Source organism: Patella vulgata, chromosome 9 (genome assembly GCF_932274485.2).
Source record: "Patella vulgata chromosome 9, xgPatVulg1.2, whole genome shotgun sequence".
In the NCBI taxonomy this organism is placed as follows: Eukaryota; Metazoa; Mollusca; class Gastropoda; family Patellidae; genus Patella; species Patella vulgata.
In genome coordinates, this window is record NC_065887.2 from 37,733,229 (window position 1) to 37,752,824 (window position 19,596).

The 19,596-nt window shown below is 36.8% G+C and overlaps 2 protein-coding genes across 2 annotated transcripts; one reads left to right on the plus strand and one right to left on the minus strand.

Moving 5' to 3' along the window:
- Positions 1–3,846: 3,846 nt before the first annotated feature.
- On the minus strand, positions 3,847–8,674 carry LOC126807918 (uncharacterized oxidoreductase YccK). The gene is made up of 5 exons (XM_056103186.1): positions 8,662–8,674; positions 8,043–8,221; positions 7,586–7,637; positions 6,502–6,663; positions 3,847–5,261 (listed from the first exon to the last, which is right to left on the minus strand). The coding sequence occupies exons 2-5, from the start codon at positions 8,219–8,221 to the stop codon at positions 5,166–5,168; spliced, it is 489 nt and encodes a 162-aa protein (XP_055959161.1). The 5' UTR covers positions 8,662–8,674; the 3' UTR covers positions 3,847–5,165.
- Positions 8,675–15,243: 6,569 nt separating this feature from the next.
- LOC126807889 (ankyrin repeat, PH and SEC7 domain containing protein secG) lies at positions 15,244–17,861 on the plus strand. Its single transcript, XM_050532758.2, has one exon. The coding sequence runs from the start codon at positions 15,746–15,748 to the stop codon at positions 17,027–17,029; it is 1,284 nt and encodes a 427-aa protein (XP_050388715.1). The 5' UTR covers positions 15,244–15,745; the 3' UTR covers positions 17,030–17,861.
- The last annotated feature ends 1,735 nt before the right edge of the window (positions 17,862–19,596 follow it).

Sequence of the window (19,596 nt, forward strand, 5' to 3'; positions counted from 1 at the left end):
CTCGATCAAATAAATCCACATTATTTGCAAACTTCGATCATTCCTAATCTGTACCTGAAAGACATAAATAATGTCCACATAAAATAATGTCCATATTCAACATTATTACTCTAAATCCAATAATCCGTTAATCCATTTAATCTCACGAAATCAATAATCTTGATTTGCAAGCCATTAACAACTTGATAATCATTCCTCAATCAAATATAATACTCTAAGGTAACACGTTATTTGCTTCGTAAGATCTGTGCAGTTACGATTAGATTAAATCACATTTCAGATATGCTTTCTCGCCTTGGAACCCTTGATACCACTTCCCATTTAAATGTGATTTAATGTGATGTGGAGTTACGATTGGATCAAATCACATTTTAGATAAAGCTTCTCATCTTGGAACCCCTGATACCACTTCCCATTTAAATGTTTTTGCACGTGGTGTATCTTATATCTGAACCACTGGTTTGGTAAGTTTACTCGTGACTATTACACCGGGGTTTGTCTTCTACTCAATAGATTTGACGTCCGAATTGAAATGAAATGAAATGGGGGTTAATATCTTATTTTTCTGCATCAGTCGGGCGAGTTCTGAATAGAGGCGGGTGATGTGCGGCGCGATGTAGATTATTATGTTCATTATCAAATCTACAAAGAAGAATTTATAATCTCCTTGTACATTCTTGGATAACCGTGTACATATTTTCATTAAACCAAATAGCAAATTAAATCCGGAATTACCCTTTAGGTCCGACCAGACATTTCGCTTAAAACAGTCACTACGGTTAAAATAATATAACTTACCTTGGATGGCAGTTTCAAAATGTCTTTCCGTCTTTTTTAAATTACTTTAAGTCAGTGGTTATCGTTTTACAGATCTTTTCCTAAGAATGGATGGATGGATTCTCGGCTGTTGGGTTACTAACTTTCATAATTTCTAATTAGTACCAATATTTTATAGTTCCGGTTCCGCTGCGAAATGCAAACAATCGTTTTTCAACTTTCTGATAAAACGTATCCCGTATATTTCAGATGTCACTTGTGGTAAATCTCTCTCCTCTTCCACGAAATAGCGAACCACAATTTTGTCCCCATGTGTATTGTTTGTTTAATATTAATAATGTTATCTTCGTGAACAGTCAAGTAACAAACTTCACATATCTCTTAAAACTCACCTACAGGGTTTTTGATCACATTATATCTGTATCTCGGTGTCGACGACCACGATAGTCGTGTTTTTACTGATATATCCATTCTGATGTTCTGATACCAACCAGCTTTGTAACTGACTATAGATTATTTGAACGTTTTCCAATAAGTTCCAGTCTTGCCTTAAACATTATTGTTATAATTAATATCACCACGGCGGTTTCTGACTAATGGTCGTATCTTTTCACGACCGTTAACAGATAAAGACTTCCATAATAAACCCGTTTACTTGCCGTTAATAGCCAATTAATGTTTGTCTTAATCGTTATATACAGAGTGACTGTCTTTAAAGGTGCACATTGACTTTGATTTCGGGTTTGTAAGTGACCAGGGTGCGGTGGAATGCCTAATATCCTGGGGTTTTCTCTGGGTACTCTGGTTTTCAGACACGGCTAAACACTTCAGTTGATATCATCCGGTAGTATTGAGTGGTCTTTAAAACTCACAGATTTAATCTCAATATGAGGAAAATATTGTGTGGACGAGGCTGTGAACGCCATTATCCAAAATATTTTTGTCACAAGCACATCTAAATTATAAAATTTGATTGGCAAACGTCTTTGGCTTTACTATTAGGGAAATCAGACAATTATCTGGTTAGAATGTGTTAAGACAGTACTTGTTTGCTGATTCATTAGACTGTGTTACAAATATTAACTATTTCATAGCATTTATATATCACCTTGTTAATTAGCCTATTTCTAGAGGGAATCAGTGGTTTTCTCTCGTATTTTAAACTTTTCAGGACCCCCACGTTAAAATCTAGCCCCACAACCATATCCGCCAAACCCCTAAAATAGTGCTTAAAAGAGATGTTCCGTCTGTCCCTATATTCTAATAAAAGATATATGATTAAAGCTACTCGGATCAATTTTAAAAAAAAAAACAATAGTGACGTCATTGATAGAACTAAAATCTTTAAAGTGACACCCCCAAGCCTGAAAATGGCGATGTTTTTAGCACATCGGTCAAATTGGTTTATTTTCTATCCTTTCCAATTGATACAACTGCTAGTTCCTCCCGTGAACGCAATCTTTGGTTGAGTATGATGTGACGTTTGTTGTAAGTCTAGAAGCTTTTATCAAACTATTGTTAGAATATAGAATGTGTGTCCTTTAACGTCCGCTTGCACACAGGACTAACATTTGATCCTTTAAAACTCGTATATTGTCGGCTCTTAAAGTGTCAAGGAGATTAGGGGATTAACATTTCCACGTGTCGGATTAACTAATCGGGATCAATAGATTAACGAAAGGTATCAAAAATATGTAGACGGTGGTTAGTGAGTGAAATGAAATAACATGTAAAAGTCTGCCCTGTCGTTGAGAAATGAAATGAAATGTGGGTTAACGTCCTACTGTTCTGCTCTGACGGTGCTAATGCAGACGGGTATAAGCCATACAATGTGCTATAAGGGACATTAATTTTGCCCGGATAGCGGCGATACGGTCTACTCTCATATTGGATTCCAACTGCTAAGAGATCTTTTACGTGCACACCAATGTATACTCGGGACTTCGGTTTCTCGTCCCACCAGAACGACTAGACAACTGCCCTTGCCTTTCTCGGGAGCGAGCCCGCGACCTCCAGAGTAGGCCATATCTTAGAGCGAAAATTATCAATAATTTCTTCATCTACATCGTCTCGGAGGTTCCATATGCATATCTCCAGCATATCTTTAATTGTCCAGTGCGACGGACGTAGTGCGCCACCCGCGAAGGGTGAGGGTGTCGACTGAGAGTCATCCCACATTAAATTTTGAAACATCAATGTCGTATTCTGACGGATATCTTGGGTAAAAGAAATCATGTTTGCCATCTTGAAAAAAAAAGTCATTTCCTTAGTGGTATACCGCTTCCTGTCCATTGCAGTGCAACAGATCAGAATTGACCGATTTTTGTAATTAGTCGGAGCAAAAGCAGATCTCCGACAGCGCAAGGTTGATGATGTCCGTTCTAGTCCCGTTATGATAAAAAAAGACCTGACCACTCGAGAATGAGGAAACATGGTGAAGCATTATTACTATTACAAATTATAAATGAGATGACAATACCGAGCCTACCCGGGCCTACTCTGTTGTGGAAGAAAAAATAACTATATAGGCCGGGCCTACCCTCCAAACACCCTGTTGAAAACCGATATTCCTTCCCCTCTATGGAAAGACCCATAACTGCTTTGGGTACGATAAGTAGAGGAAAAACGTTGTGGGGACAGCTGTTATATTTCGTTTAAATTTTTCGCATTCAGAACTGATTTTCCTAGATAAAATATATAAAATATTGCACACAAAAGAGCCTTGTAAAAACTGAAGTCCTATATGTCTGTTTAGACAAATGAATTCATATATCAATACTATAGGTACTGGGTTTACTGTCGGGGATAACACCCAGTAAATCGAATTGATAGTTTAACTTAATTTAAAAGAATTCCCAAGATGAATTACGAATGGTGTGTTCTTTCCCCCCCCCCCCAAGGAAAATTTACATTTCGAAGCCGGGCGTCAGGGTTGGGCTTGATCACACCCTTCGCCTAAGCAGGTGGGTAGGTCTCGAACCACTGTAGCACCCCTTGTCCTCATTCTGCCTATGCCACAGCACACACAGCCCTTAATACTGAAACTTAATCAATAACAACTAATGATCATTGATGTAACATAACATGATTAGTTTCAATTTATTTAAAGGAGCACACAGGTACCTGTACCGGGTAAAACATATTCTTAATTTATAAAGGAATAAAAATACTTGATATTACACATGTAAATCATACCCTTTAACAAAGCATATACATCATATAGATTAGACAATATTTCTTCAATTTATTAAACCTCAGCCTCTAATGTTAAATTTTAAAGGTTTATAAAAGAGCTCTTAATTCAGCTATGTTTATCAGTCATGACTGGCAGTTGGGCAAATTGACCAACTGGGTAATTTAAATGTCGGACAATTAATTTAAATGCTATTAGGTGAGAACTTAAGGTTAAACCACAATAAATATAATCAAATTTATAGTTTTTATGTGTCAGAACTTTAAAATTGATTTATAAACAGAGATAAGACAAACATTTCATATTCGTTGATAAAAATATCTGGTTAATCAGAGATAAACAAATTAAAATACACAAAAAAATTAACTTGTGAAAGCACTTTGAAATGAGCATCAGTCTTAAAAGGATGTGCTTAGTTCAGTTTGGCCCCAGAAACCTTAAGCAATATGGACAGCTGCTTTACTAGTAAAATACAAACACTTTAGGGTTAATTTTCATAGAACACGGCTATTCATTGGAAAGAAACACATTATAAAATCTAGTTCTCGATTGCGTGAACATAAATGCAATATTAACACTCTTTTTCGTAGATAAACTCCAAGTCAATGATGAAATAAATCCTTACTATGAGCACTTTTAGTGGAATTCGGATCGATATATACAGTAAATGGATGGAAAAATTCTTGCTACACAGCAGGCAAGTTTGGATCTCAGTGAATATGATACATTTGGGATAAAAAGGTTCAATTCCTCTGAAAATAACCCATATAAATTAAATAATAGTTTAATCCAGGTAATAAAGAGAGGTTGATTGAAACATCTTTGTCAAGTCTGTTGGCCAGGGATTACTAACTATGGGAAATTTGCTTGTAGATGATAAATTTACGACTAGATAAATCAACCTTCTATTAGAATTATTTTAAATACTTTCTCATTTACTTTGATTTAAAAGTTTTACAAATAAACTGAAGGCCAGTTGCCTGAAAATAAAGCCTAATTTAAGGTAAAAGCATGATGTTACTTTCCGTTTTTGAATTTTCGTTTTTGTTTTCTTAATTAAATATCAAATAATCAATCTGAATAATTATTAGTCTGGAATAAGTTGTGAAAGATGAGATATTGTCAAAAAAAAAAGGAAATGATGATCGGCGAGTTTAAAATCCAACCCAGGTTGTTCTGTATATATTCAGATAGTTTATTCACATCTATCAGGATGTACCCATTGATCTAAAGCTCTCCCTAGTTTTGCTTTCACTTCCTCTGTAGCATCAGATAACTCCTTCACAACAGACTGAAAAAAACCCAAATAAATAAATGAAGATTGTTACATAAAAATGAAGCACACTTGATACTAAACATTAAACAAAATTCTAATTTCAATGGACAAACTCAGCAAAATTAAGGAACAGCAACTCAGAACAGTCATCTGAGAAAAATCCTACCATTGAGATTGGTATGTTTGTCAAATAACCCTGGTTAACTCTTTTTAACCAGAACCATGGAAACCACCTGAAACTACTACTCCTCAGAACTACTACCAACCAGACCGCCTCAAACTCCAGGATTCACCTGAAACTACTGCTCATCAGAACTACTACCAACTATATATATATATAGACCACCTCAAAATGGGGAAACCACCTAAAACTACTGCTCCTCAGAAATACTACTAACTAGACTGCCTCAAAATCCGGAATTCACCTGAAACTACTGCTCCTCAGAAATACTAACAACTAGAACACTAAACTCCGGAAACCACCTGAAACTACTGTCATTCAGAACTACTACCAACTAGACCACCTCAAGCCACCTCAATAGATGTGAACTATTTAAGGACCCTATCTATACTAGTTCTGTGACTCAGGACATTTGAGGTGGTCTAGGGAGTAGCAGTTCTGGGCAGGAACTGGGGTAGTCAATGCTTACATGTACCAGGTGCTAATTACAGGCGCCTGTAACATGGAAAATATTTCAAAAATAACATTAAGCTATGACTAAGAATAATCTCCAAAGTCTGTTACTTCCATGTTCTTAAGCAAGATTATCAACTGGTCTGATTCCTCCGTTTTCTAACTCAGGGGCAAATAACTCGTCTGAAACCGGTTCTCTTTCAGTAGATATAACAGGTTGGAGTAAAATAATTGCGATTAAAGTTCACTACCCTAGATTCCGTCAACCAGTGGCAATAATTACTAATTTTCGCTGGTTAGACAATTGAGGCTACGATGACGTTTTAAAATTATCAAGCCATTTGGAAATGTTCGCCAAATTAGGCTACTTTAACAGTATTAACAAACTCAAATAAGTATTGCTTCTCCAATGCATGACGGCATCCATGTAGATTTATTAACAAGCATATTGCAGGGTATAGGCTTATACTGTTGCTCCTCAGGGACAGATACAGAGCGGGCTATAGGGGTCCAACCAACCACAGTACGATTTGAACAAGTCATGCACAGAAAATACAGGTAATTTCAATCTTGTTTAAAGTTGAAGAATAAGATAAGAAATTAAAGGTATTGAATACTTACATCAGAAAGTTTTATAATTTTACTATTGGCAACCACCTGTTCTGGATTCTTGGCACCAACAATTACAACGGGTACTGCATCTTGTTGTAACAGCCAGGCTATTGAAGCTTGTGCCATGTTAATATTTTCACGAGCACAGATAGCCTTTATTCTATTGACAGCCTGAAGATGAGAAACATTTTGTTATGGCCACACAAATTTAATGTTTGTTTTTCTGGAATATCTATCAACAATTTTGCTTCCTATTTATGTGGGGGAGGAAGGGAGATGGGGGGGGGGGGGCTAATTTAAAACAAAAACAGCCTGGTTGCTCTTCTCAAAAGCTATTATTTCCAACTGTTTAAGTTTTGAAATTTTAAACGAAACATGGTTCCCAAGATTTAAGTGACTTTTTATTTATTAAGCCCTGGAATATAATAAAAATTAAATTGGTTTAGCCTAACAGAAACGTATGAGAAGTTATATCAGTTGCTCTACAAAAAGTAAGCATATACCCTGTAATGGGTAGAACAATCAGGCTGAAAACAGATCCAGTGCTTTAAACAATTAATGTATACAATCATCGTACTCAGAGAGCAAGAGTCATTAACTGGTTGGTAAAAATATAATTTTTAATTTGCTTTGATGTACAATATACACATCAGATTCTGTCAATCAACTACTGGGACAGAGAGGTGTGAAGATTCATTATAGTGGTTTTCACAGAGTTCAGTGGAGAGACAGAGAGAGAGGGAGGGTTTAATGTTCACTCGACAGAAACCAGGTCATTTCGGGACCAACACATGGTTCAATTTTATTTCAATAATTCACTTGCGTGTAGGGGTCTTTAGTAGTGGGAGGAAACCGGAGGGCCCAGAGAAAATCTACGAGGTTGGACAGGCGACCCTACTCCTTGTCACGTACAACCAGGGAATCGAAACCACGCCAATGACAGACCTGTTGATGCAGCCCGACGCACTAACCATTCAGCTATCCAACCCCCATGAAATTTACAACAGGTAACAGGCATTCTAGAAGAGTAATTAACTTACTAACCATTGTTTAAAATATTGTCATATTCACAAAGGCTTTAATCAAAATTTACCTCAAAAACTTCTTTTTCACATCCTGGTAGACCATGACGAGCTGGAGAATCACTGAATGTAGAAATAATCACATATCAAGTAAACCATATTAACGGTAACAATTTAGTGAAAAATACTAATACCCTCCAATTCTTATACCTAGCCCAGAATACCAATTAGATGAATTTTCCGTATGGAAATGACCTGTCCAACTGGTCTGATCTCATCCCCAACTAGTCTGATCTCATCCCCAACTGGTCTGATCTCATTCCCACCTGGCCTGATCTTATCCCCAACTGACCTGAACTCCCTAACTGGCTTGAAATCATCCCCGGTTGAATTGAACTCCCTAACTGGCCGGATCTCATCCCTAAGTGGCCCAAAAGTTGATATCCCCATACCTTTTTTGATGTAACCGTTTCAATTTCTTAATCCCTAGAAATGCAACAGCAAATAAAAAATTAAATTCAAACATACCCAACATCAGCGAATAGTTTGCCTCGTCGTCTGCCAACAGGTATATCATCTATAGAATTAAATCGTCCACTCAGTAAACCTTGTTGTAAGGGGGAGTAAGCCAAGATACTAATACCACGTTCCTTACAGATTGGCTGCACATCATATTCTACAGATCTCCATAATAAATTATAACCCATCTGAAACATTAGAAAAATCCTACCCTTATATGTGTAATTTAAACAGCAAAGAATATCAACTTTTGTTTGATATTCTGTGACAAAGGATTCTATATAAATTTTGTTTAAAATTAAATCTTTGCATACAAATCAAATCTTAAATAGAAAATGGATTATCAGAAATGGTGGATGGGGTGATTTAGAAAATTCAGAGAGAGAGAGAAATGGGGTTTAACGTCCACTCGACACATACTGGGTCATTTCGGGACTAACATATGGTTTAATTTTATTTCAATAATTCGCTTGCGCGTAGGGGTCTTTAGCAGTGGGAGGAAACCGGAGGACTCAGCGAAAACCCACGAGGAGAAACTTCAGAAGTCACTGACTGAATTCCAAGTTTACTATGAAGTTTATCCGATTACTAACATATTTCTAGGTTACTAACAGGTTTGTATATTTACCTGGTTACTAACAGGTTTGTATATTTACCTGTTTACTAACAGGTTTCTACATTTACCTGGTTACTAACAGGTTTCTACATTTACCTGGTTACTAACGGGTTTCTATATTTACCTGGTTACTAACAGGTTTGAGATCTGCATAGTTTTCTAAATTTTTAGGTCCAAAGTTGGAGACGCCATAATAACGGATTCTGCCGAGTGCTACCTGTCTCTTTAACTCAGTAATTGTCTCCTCTTTATCTTTTATAAAACTGGGAAAATGAATCTAAAAAAATAAATACCTCGGATATAGAAATGAATTATAGGAGAAAAATTACTTTGATAAAGTTTATATGAATAGCAATGTAAATTAATCTGGAATAACCTTAATAAAATAGATCCTCAGTTCATTCCAGTGTTAGATCTATTCTCCACCAGTTGCTTTCTCTCTTTAGGAAGTCGCAGTGGCTCATGTCCGGAGTTGGATCCCATTGCAAGGTGTTGGTCACGTGTACATGTTGGCATGCACATAAAAGAACCCTTGTGACAAATAGAATTTGAAATACGTGTAGGCCTAGACCTAGGCTGTAGCGTTGCTGTCTGAGCAAAAATTCCCTCATTACACACTGTATGATGTTCTTCATTACCCCTCTCGGTGCAGAAAAATAGGATTGGCTAAAACTATTATTTCCAAGGAGAGGCATATTTTCATTAACTAAATGGTGTATTAAATTTTTTCCATACAAAAAAAAACAAAAATATTATAAATTCATCAATGTCTCATTTAAAACCATTTGGAGTGCACATAAAAGATCCCTTGGCAGTTGGAATTCGATAAAAGAATAGGATAAGTGCCGTAGCCTGGGCAAAATTTCCCTCATGGCACACTGTATGGCGTATACCCGTTTTCATTAACCCAGCTGGAGCAGAAAAGTAGGACTTTAAACCCACTTTCATTTCATTTAATTTCTCATTTAAAACCAACCAACTGATAGTTTACAATCTAAGGGAGACAACTACATCTATACCTGAAGCAGATCTATATAGTCTGTCTGCATTTTTGTTAAACATTTTGTCACAGTTTGATCTATTTGTTCTGCTGTGTAGGGTTCCGTTCCTCGTCCAAAACCGTATTTTGTAGCTACAATTGCGTCCCGTCGTCTTCCTTTCAAACATTCTCCTAGGGTTTCTTCAGAACCAGCATATCCCTGCAGAAGAAAATATATTTTCAGAAAATGAATCCCCTTTAATTTGGAACCTAGAAATTGACACAAATGGGTCGCAAGCAATATAATAATGTAATGTGAATGTATATAAACTGATTTACATTCAACCGTTTCTGTTTTTACTGTAATTTCTAATCAGTTATGTTCGGAGAAATACGCCAGAAGTCTCAATTGAATGGCAATCTTTAGCGTCTGGTTATTCCAGTCTACACCAATGATTTTTAATGTGCATGCTCTCCAGATGAGAATATAGCGTTCCCATTTGACACGACTTGTGGAATATGTCTAGCCGCGTTTTTTGGGTCCCTTGTTCCAAATGGGGCTGCAACGTTTTATGGTACACGATTCGTGTACCAATAGTAAAATGTTTATTTGGTCTTGAAAATTGGATATCTTTTCCCTGTAAGATCACAAGACCAATATTGATTTGAATTGACAAATAATTCGTGTTTTCAATGTTGAAGATTTTTGATGATATTGGGTTAGAGACTTAGCTACTTTAAATGGTGCTATCTAGAAAGATAAATGACACAGGATTTTAACAGGTTTAAAATATGCTTCTACAAAAGATATCAGTGATATCCTTTCTTCAAATATTGATTAATGGCTTCGTATTCATTACTCGGCCAATGAAACCTATTGGTATTTTATCATTTTGACAATCTGATTAAAATGCAGATCCTATTTCGTTTCGTTTATTATAGTTCAAAATTTTATTTTAATTCTCTTCACTACATCAGTGTTGTGAAATACATTGTAAGTCGCATTCTGGTTGATGCGAGGGATTAGTCTATCAAATGGTCTGTTGAGTCAAGAACTGTGGGATAGACATTTGCAGCGATAGAAAACAAAACAAGCAAAAGTTGTATTTCTGAATAGCCACCTGAAAAAACGACGCTGACTGGTTAATCAAATGGCTGACATCATAGGGTCATAAGCTGCTCGTATGACCCCTGATACGACCTCTAACTACAACTAGTCAGATCTTCATGTAGTGGAAGCCATCGAAAGCATAAATAAAAGCATTAAAAAAAAAACAACGGAATATTGATCTGTATCTTAATCAAATTGTTATTATGGGGTTGGAAATCATATTTATTAATTTTGCATGGTTTTGTTAAAAAGCCTGCAATGTCTTCTTTGAGTAGGTTACAGAAAAATATTTAGTTACATTGTTTTGCACCACAAGCCAGGTTTAGGTAAAATCACAGAATCTAGCCCTATCTAAATGTTAACTGTCATCAACTGTGATTACTAGAAACCACTATTTGATACCATTTCTCCACTTTTGTTTACAAGAATTTCAACCTTCTCAAACAACATCTGATTTTGGTAATGGCCTATGATCATAGTAGACCGGAGGCTCAGCGCGGGGGGGGTGTCCATAAAATGGGCACAAAACCAGACCCAACTTTTCTAGAGTAAAATTTTGCATAGAATACGATGCCGAGTGGTAATCAGTCCGCCGTTGGGGCATTTTCGAGATATTCGGGGTCAAAGGTCAAATGAGTTCATTTGCACTGAAAGTGAATGCGCAGTCATTCTTGTATTATGAAAAGAAGATGAAAATGATCGAAAGTATTCACACTTTCAATAAAAATGTAAACTTGCTAAATTCACCTTTAGTCTTAGAGACCCTGGAGGTCAAAAGGTGAAATTTACCGTTTTTGCACTAGGAAGATTTAAAGCAATAAAATGTCAACGTAAAATATAAAAATCAAAGCGAAACCTGTTCTAATTAATAATAGGAACATTTCAAATTTATCTTTAGGTGGTCTTAGCACCGAACTTTTACTTTCGAACGCAAAATTTTACTCTAGAAAAGTTGGGTCTGGTTTTGTGCCCATTTGATGGACACCCCCCGCGCTGAGCCTCCAGACTATAGCATGTGTTGTATAATAATAGCTAGAGAGGCAATTTGATTATGTTACTCTCAAATCCAAAATAAAGCAACTCTGATGTAACAAAGTATGTCCAGGGAGATAACTCTGTATTGTAATTCTGAATCTACAATGTACTTACCTCAGCTGTATCAAAGAAGTTTATTCCTGTTTCAAAACATTTATCAACAATAGCCTTAGATTCCTGAAAGTCAAAGAAAAAAAAGAGACTGGTCAATTAAAAATTATTTCTAAAGAAGAAAAGTCAACTGGAGTTTCCATTATATTTCAGATCAGTATTCAAATTTTAAAAGGGGGGTCGCGGTGTTAAGTCCTGTGTACACATTGATATGCGCGTAAGTCGTAAAAGAACCCTTGATAGTCGGAATTTGAGATAAAATTAGGTTGTAGTGCTGCTGTCTGGGCAAAATTGCCTTTATATAGTCTGTCAAAGGATAAGCAACGCATCTTTTCAGGATCGGATTGATAAATAGTGTGACAAAGGATTAAGTCAGTTAATCAAGGCAGATTAAAGGGCCAATCCCGATAATATTTTAGAGAATAAAACTGCTTAATTTTGTGTTAAAATCCCATAAAATCCTCTACCTTAAGGCCGAGCAACTAACTCAACATATGTGATACGTTTTCAAACAACTTAACCCGTCAGTCTTCATCTGGAAATGGAGACCGGTGTCCCAAGCTGTATTAGGCGGTGTCTGGATAAAACCAAACTTTTATTTTATAAAAACAATGTGTAGGTCAAATTTACCTTTCGTTATCAAGTACAGCACATGGGTCATTCATTGCATAGACCTCTACAGGAACAGAAATCGATTATCAAGTCACCTAACGAAGAAATTGACCCAAAATCTAAAAAAAGGGTTACGTGTCTGGATAAGTAGTTTTGATGTTCACATCCACACGACTCAATATTTTGAGCTGAAATTTTGAGATAGGGTAATTACATCATTCCTCTATATTTTGGCCCTTAAATTTCTTACGTACTCAAGACTTTTATTTTGGAGACCCTGTTCAAATCGGGATAGTCCCTTTAAGTAGTTAATCAAGGTAGGGGTATAGACTGTATAACACGATAAATACGTTGATCACTTTATTACCTAATCAATCAAGCCTTTTATCAATGATAATCAAGATGAATACTACTTATATCCTCTGTACGTAAATATATTTTGAATATTATTCACTATACATTATATATCTTGATGTCCGATTAGGCATGGTCGGACATTTGGAAAATCATGTAGGACATTTCAGGAATATACGGTAGAAGTAGCGTCCCTGGTACACAATTTAGCATACGCTTGTCTTCATTAACCCAGGCGGTGCAAAACAGTAGGACATTAAACCCTATTTCATTTCAATTCAGGTTAGAGAATGGTTAGATGTTTTTGACTATCTGATAATTTCTCTACTCCAATTGACTTTCAGCACCTCTGTCAAGATACCTATGTATTTATAAGATGATACTATCAATGTTTTATCAATATTCATATTACAGGTAGTAATATGGCTATAAATTATCAAATGATATGAAAAGGCTGTTTAACATTATTTCTGCACTACTAATTATATACTGTTTCTAAATATATAAAAGTAATTAGTATGAATATAACAAGCTGTTGATTCCAGTAAACAAAAGGTATGAATATTAACTTTACTTAATCTGTTTTACTGTAAAACATCTTATTATTAACCATTATTAATATATTATTATTAAAGTTTGAAAATATCCAGATATGGCCAGGTCCAGATTACTTATCTGGTGGCGAGGGTGGCGGGATTAAGAGGTCAGTTTTAGTCTACTGCCGACAGGTCTGGTACAAAAATAGAGAGTTATGAAAAAGGCCAGGAGGTCCCCAGTTTGATTTTACTAATAACTGAGAATGTTCCTCAGGACTCTCCCATCTGTTATTCTCTTCTCAGTGGGACAGGACGGTAGTCTAGTCATTAGGAAGGTACAATAAAATCTGAGGATCACCCATATACACAATGGCATGCATATAAAAAGAACCATTGCCATCTTTGGGTGGAAACGTTGCTCCACGACAGGGAAAATTCCTCTCATAGCACAAAATCGGTCTCTCGGGTACAACTGCATGAAATAATTATTCTAGGCCCTCCTTTTATAAATGTCCCCTTTCCCATTTTTTAAAATATTAACCAGTCTGTAAACCAATTGTCCCCACCCCTTTCCTTTCCCATTTTATAAATTCAACTCAACTGATAAGCTATACCCATGTAGACAGTGTTGTATGAAAATATCTATATGGGGTTCAGTATGCTATCACTGATAAAAGTTCTTTCTTGTTTTATCACCTCTACTTGATGTTTATTGTCTGTTAAAGGTCACACATTGACATACATTCTGGTGTTCAGAGTAAGATCAGTAACTTGTGACCTCATTTTTTGGTCGTTTACCTAACAAGATAAATAATATTTTAGTGGAAAAATCCCATAGTCAATCAAACTGTTTAATACTGAATTAAAGGTTCTTATAACCCTTTATTAAAGATGCATTATGTAAGATTTAGATAAAGAGCTAGCTGTTCTTGCTATAATAGTTCAAAAATAGATAATGCAAAATGATTATATTGAAAATTTCATTCAAATTAATTTATTCTGAGCAAAGTTATAACTATTTGAAGTTTTGACAAGATGTTTCATAGATTTATTAACGTAACAATGGTACTTGTTATTATTTCGTATTCCAACTGTCGAGGGTTTTTTTTTCATCCCATCCAAACGACTATAAACTGCCCCTTAGTGAATAGTCAGGCCTTCTGTCCTGCACAATCGACAATGGGCAAACATCCAGGAAAATCCTGAAGAACTTTCTCGACCAACATAGGAATTAATTAACACGAGGCCTAGGCTCCACCTTATGGCAAGCCAACGCGGAACCTCCTGAAATGGGGTTTAAATTATAGTCACAGTCTACCATACAATGAATTTTAATACACGTGTTCTTATATAATGTGCTACAAAGTTGGCCTAAAAGTCCTTGATAAATAAAATACCATACAAAAAATGACATATATTTATTAAATGTTAGTTATATGAATATCCCCACTAATAGAGAAATGATGACAAGTTTATAACTATTAGCCTACAATAAAACCGTTACGGCCGTTTAGCGTGTATATAGCGACCGGTAGGTCTACTTGCAGTTGCATTTTTCTAAAAACAATGTCAATATAACGTGTTCACTTACTTTTAATTCCTGGCTTTCCCAATTAACGGTAGGTTTACCGTTATTAAACTGCCAGCATCCCAGACAAATTCTGGAGACATTCAAATCGGTTCCGTTCAATGTTACTTTCTCCATTGTCGACGGTCAAAAAGATAGACGCTAACTAACAAGGCCGTAAAGAAAACGTAGATAACAGATTTTAGATCAAGGTTCAGTAACTGCAAGGGGGGCGTGGCTTTAAATGGAGTTGTCTCCCTTCCACCATATTGGCACCGACAATTATCCTGTTTTCACGACAAAAAACAACATTTTCTTAACCTCTATTTGTAGTATTTGTTTAGAACGAGGCTATGGCTAATAGATATATATCCGCGATGTCCCGGCAGTTATAAAGCTATCAGAGATTTGGATATACCAAATTTAACACTTCCAGGAATACATGGCACCAGTGGCGGGATATTCTAGTCTAAGAAAATCGATATTCGCACCAAACAGAGTTACGCGCCTTTAAACCATTGCTTGCATTACTTGAACGGTGTAATCAAACTTATAATAATTTATGCTCGAACATAGCATATGCGTCATTATAGGGCTACATGGGATTGTATTCAGAAAATTCCCTTAGAATGTCCGCCATGTTCGTCAAATAATATCCACATTATGTAAGACTAAGCTTTCAAAAAATCTTTTGAAACGTTTGATAGCCAAACTGGGGTGAAGAGAGTCGACAGAGAGTTGCTGTCTCCAGATTTTCGTCCAAGTCGCAAGGTTGTGTTAAAGAAAGACAAATGTTGTTACGGGCCCAAATGGCGGGTATCGAGTTCTATGATGCCGTATTAAATAACGAACTGCAGTTATTGAAACGTTTAGTGACACAGCACAAGCTTGACCTAAACGCCAAGTTTGTGGAGGTCAGAAAGAAAAACCATTCTGACCTGTGTCCAGTTCACCTGGCGTCATATCGGGGCTACACGTATATGCTGCAATATCTCATAGAATCCAAATGTGATGTTAACAGAACGACTACCACACTGAGAAGGACAGCTCTTCATTTTTCTGTTCTTAGACACAAGATAGCATGTATGTTGTTATTAATAGCTGCTGGAGCCAAGCTAGATGCCAAAGACACCTTTGGCAACTCCCCTTGTCATTATGCTGCAGATGATGGCTACTGTCAAATTTTGGATGTGCTAATTCGGCGTGGAGTCAATGTCAACAGCAAGGACATTACGTCGAAGACACCATTAATGAAAGCAGTGCGTAACAACAAGACTGATGCAGTTCTGCGTTTATTAAGAGCCAATTCGGATTTGAATATAACAGATCGGAATAGCGATATGGCCTTACATTATGCGGCAAGAAATGGTTGTGTGGACATAATTGATATTTTACTCTCCGCTGGAAGTTTGATCGATGTTCAGAATTATTGGGGCCGGACCCCTTTGATGGAAGCTGTGTGTTATAATCACCGGGAAGCCATCGCTCGATTGATTGAGGTCAGTTGTGATTTAAACCGTCGAGAATTCAAAACGGGCGACACAGCACTACACATTGCGATTAAAAGGAACTATAGTGCTGTTGTTGATCTTCTGCTGGCTGCAGGAAGTCGTCACGATATATACAACCACCAGGGGGAGACTGCAGCTTACGATGCTGTAGTAACCAATAAACTAGACATCATTCGATTGATGATTATTTCTAACTGTGATATCGACATCCCAGCCAAATACTTCCCCAATGGTGTATACAAGTCAATATTTCAGCTAGCTGCCGAGAAAGGCCATTATGAGATTTGCCGTTTACTGGCATCACTAGGGTACGTGGATTATGCCGCGCGTGATAACTTTTATACAAACTATACCCCATCGTCTCGTCCTAATGAACAGGACGATCTGATAAACTTGCTTAGGAGCAGTATGCAATCTGTGGTCAATCTGCAACAGTTGTGTAGAAGATGCATCAGAAAAAGAGCCGGGCACAATCTCTCTGACAAAATCGAAATCCTACCCATGCCCCGAGCACTTAAAGACTTTCTGTTCATCAAAGAATTAAGCTGTAAAAAGGCAAATTAAATGTTGTGAAGACATGGAAACATGACCAATGAGGACGAAGTGCTGATTATACATTTAATTTGAATTAATTAACTATGGTTTGTTTTAATAATTGTTATGGTTTTGGGTAATATTTTTACGGAATTCAACGAATTCCATTAAATATTTACTTCTGAAGAGATTTTAATTACTGTTGTCTGTTAAATACTGGATATAGAGGGTTTAAAAGCATCTTGTTAAGTTATGTGCATGTTAATGGTTGACTATACCAAGTTGAAGATTTTAAGCGTTCCGTTCACAGTAGTGTTGGCTAGAATGTACTAAAGGGGGAGCCTTGGGCCAGAAATAACTTTGGGAAAATCTCTGTGTTTTTTGAAACAAATGCCCCTCTCCTAATTCTGAATTAATGCCCTTGATTTAGGTCGAGGTACAACATTCCCAGTACCATTGCTCCCCCCTCATCTGAGATCTTTGGGCCCGATTATTTCTGCTGCGGTAAAACTTTTATCTGAACTAAATTTGAGTCTATTGTTTTAAATAGCACTCTTGAGAAATGTCTGTATTACTTAATTGTGATATTTCATTCTCCATGTGAATGAATAGACATTCTGGCTCGCTCTATAAATTCTAACATGAGTCCCCTGTCCTAGTGGGAAGCTTAAGCCCCTCCCATCCCTCCTTCCTCCATTTTCTCGTGTCCGACCACGCTACTGTTCGTTAATTAATGTAAGTAATGACTGACATTTATGATGTACATTTTTCATGCGGGTTTAAATTTCGTCTCTGGACGACAACACTGATACTATGACCTCATTCATTATGTGTTATATTAAATTTATTTATTCTCAACAAATCACAAATTTTTGTTTTATTCAAAAATGTCTGTATAGTTATGTTTTTAATCAAAATGGTGGGGTGGGGGTTATACATGCCTGCATACAGCTTCAGCATGCAAGAAGAACATGGGGATCATCATTGTGTAGTAAGACTTGTGGTGCAGTCCTTCTCACAAATTGTGAGAGATGTCGTGGCTGAGGTTGAATTAAGCTGACTGGTTAATCAGGTCTCGGGTTCGCTCCCAGTATTGGCCGAGAAAGTTTCACTGGATTTATCGGGCATTGTTTAACCTTGTAAGTAGTGTGGGTCTGAGGACCTGGCAAGAAACCGCTTCTAGCCTAAAGGGCATTGTTTAACCTTGTAAGTAGTGTGGGTCTGAGGACCTGGCAAGAAACCATGTCTAGCCTAAAGGGATGACAAGCCAAGATCCTGATAGTCAAAATTTTAAAGTGGAAGTCTTGGTCCTGTGTAAACCTTGCCATCCCTTGACACCCAGTATTTGAAATAAGAGTAGGACATAGGCCCACTATCCAGGCAAAATTTCCCCTCACTTGATACTGTGTCTGTCCTCATTAATCTGGTTGGTGAAGATTAGTAGGACTTTAAACCCTATTTCATTTCTGGTGCTATGAACATACTTCTGCTACTGGGACAATTATTATATAACACCATTATTAAAATAAGACTTTTTTCGAAAAGGTCAGAAAACGGGGGGATGTGGTATGAGATATCTAATCTAAATGGTTTCTTCCAGTTACCATGTCGAATGTCAACGCTGACACTTTCCATGACATAGCACTGAACATTGGAGCTCTATTACGGACATATTGTTCAAAATCCTCCTCCTCCTCCATATATCCGATAATTTTTATTTCTGGTGGTTCTTCACTTGATTAACCCAGGTCCAGTAAAAATATGATTCAGGTTCTGTGGACAATAAACAGGAGAATCCAGGATCATGGTTTCTTTATCTCATAAACACAAAAAAAACTGAATTTGAACTAATGGAACTTTGAAAATCATGATCTTATGAAGATGTCGCTTTAAAAAGTTGGGTAAGTACAACTCCTGTTCTGTGGAAGACGCAACACTTACACTGAGCCATAATTCAAGAGTGCATGAGTACCATAGCATTGCAACAAGAGTGGAAAGGGATCTGATAAACCATAATCTAATGTCTTATATCCATGCACAGATGTTGTGTGGCTGCTAAAGGTGGACAGTGGACATACACATACATCTCGTCCCCCCGGCCCCTAATGTAAAGTTGTTATGGCTTCCATTTTCTTGTCAGCCCACAATCCTGTTGTGTTATGTCTCGCCAGCACCCCCAGTTACATTGGCAGTACGATTTCGTGTCTAAGTATATATGGGTCTTGCAATTATACAGATGAAGTCTGTCAACCCATCAGCAATAAAGTCGCGTTTTAAGTTTTGGACTTGAAAATGGCACCGGAAAACATTAATATTGGTTCTAGTTATTTTGAGGATCAAATATGAAAGATGAAAATCATTGACTTGAAACATAGATTGAATTTGGAATGGAGTTTAAAATTTGTCCATTCTTCCTCAATTCCTCAATTCCAATCACCAAGGTATTTTTACATGCACTGTCAATTTACACCGGCAGAACTTCTGTATTCTGCCTCATCCCAATCCTAATAACTAAGGGTGGTAGATACACTTCCCTTGTCATCTGCACAAGCAGCGTCACCTTCAAATGAGCTTGAAAAATCCTGGTGGTTCTTCTT

What these genes read in the sequence shown, in the direction of transcription:
- LOC126807918 (XM_056103186.1), bottom strand. Translation starts at nt 8,221, where the DNA reads ATGGGTTATAATTTATTATGGAGATCTGTAGAATATGATGTGCAGCCA. An exon ending in GTGAAAAAGAAGTTTTTGAG is followed by an intron (nt 6,664 to 7,585) that starts GTAAATTTTGAT and finishes TCTCATCTTCAG; the next exon opens with GCTGTCAATAGAATAAAGGC. An exon ending in AAATTATAAAACTTTCTGAT is followed by an intron (nt 5,262 to 6,501) that starts GTAAGTATTCAA and finishes GGTTTTTTTCAG; the next exon opens with TCTGTTGTGAAGGAGTTATC.
- LOC126807889 (XM_050532758.2), top strand. Translation starts at nt 15,746, where the DNA reads ATGTTGTTACGGGCCCAAATGGCGGGTATCGAGTTCTATGATGCCGTA.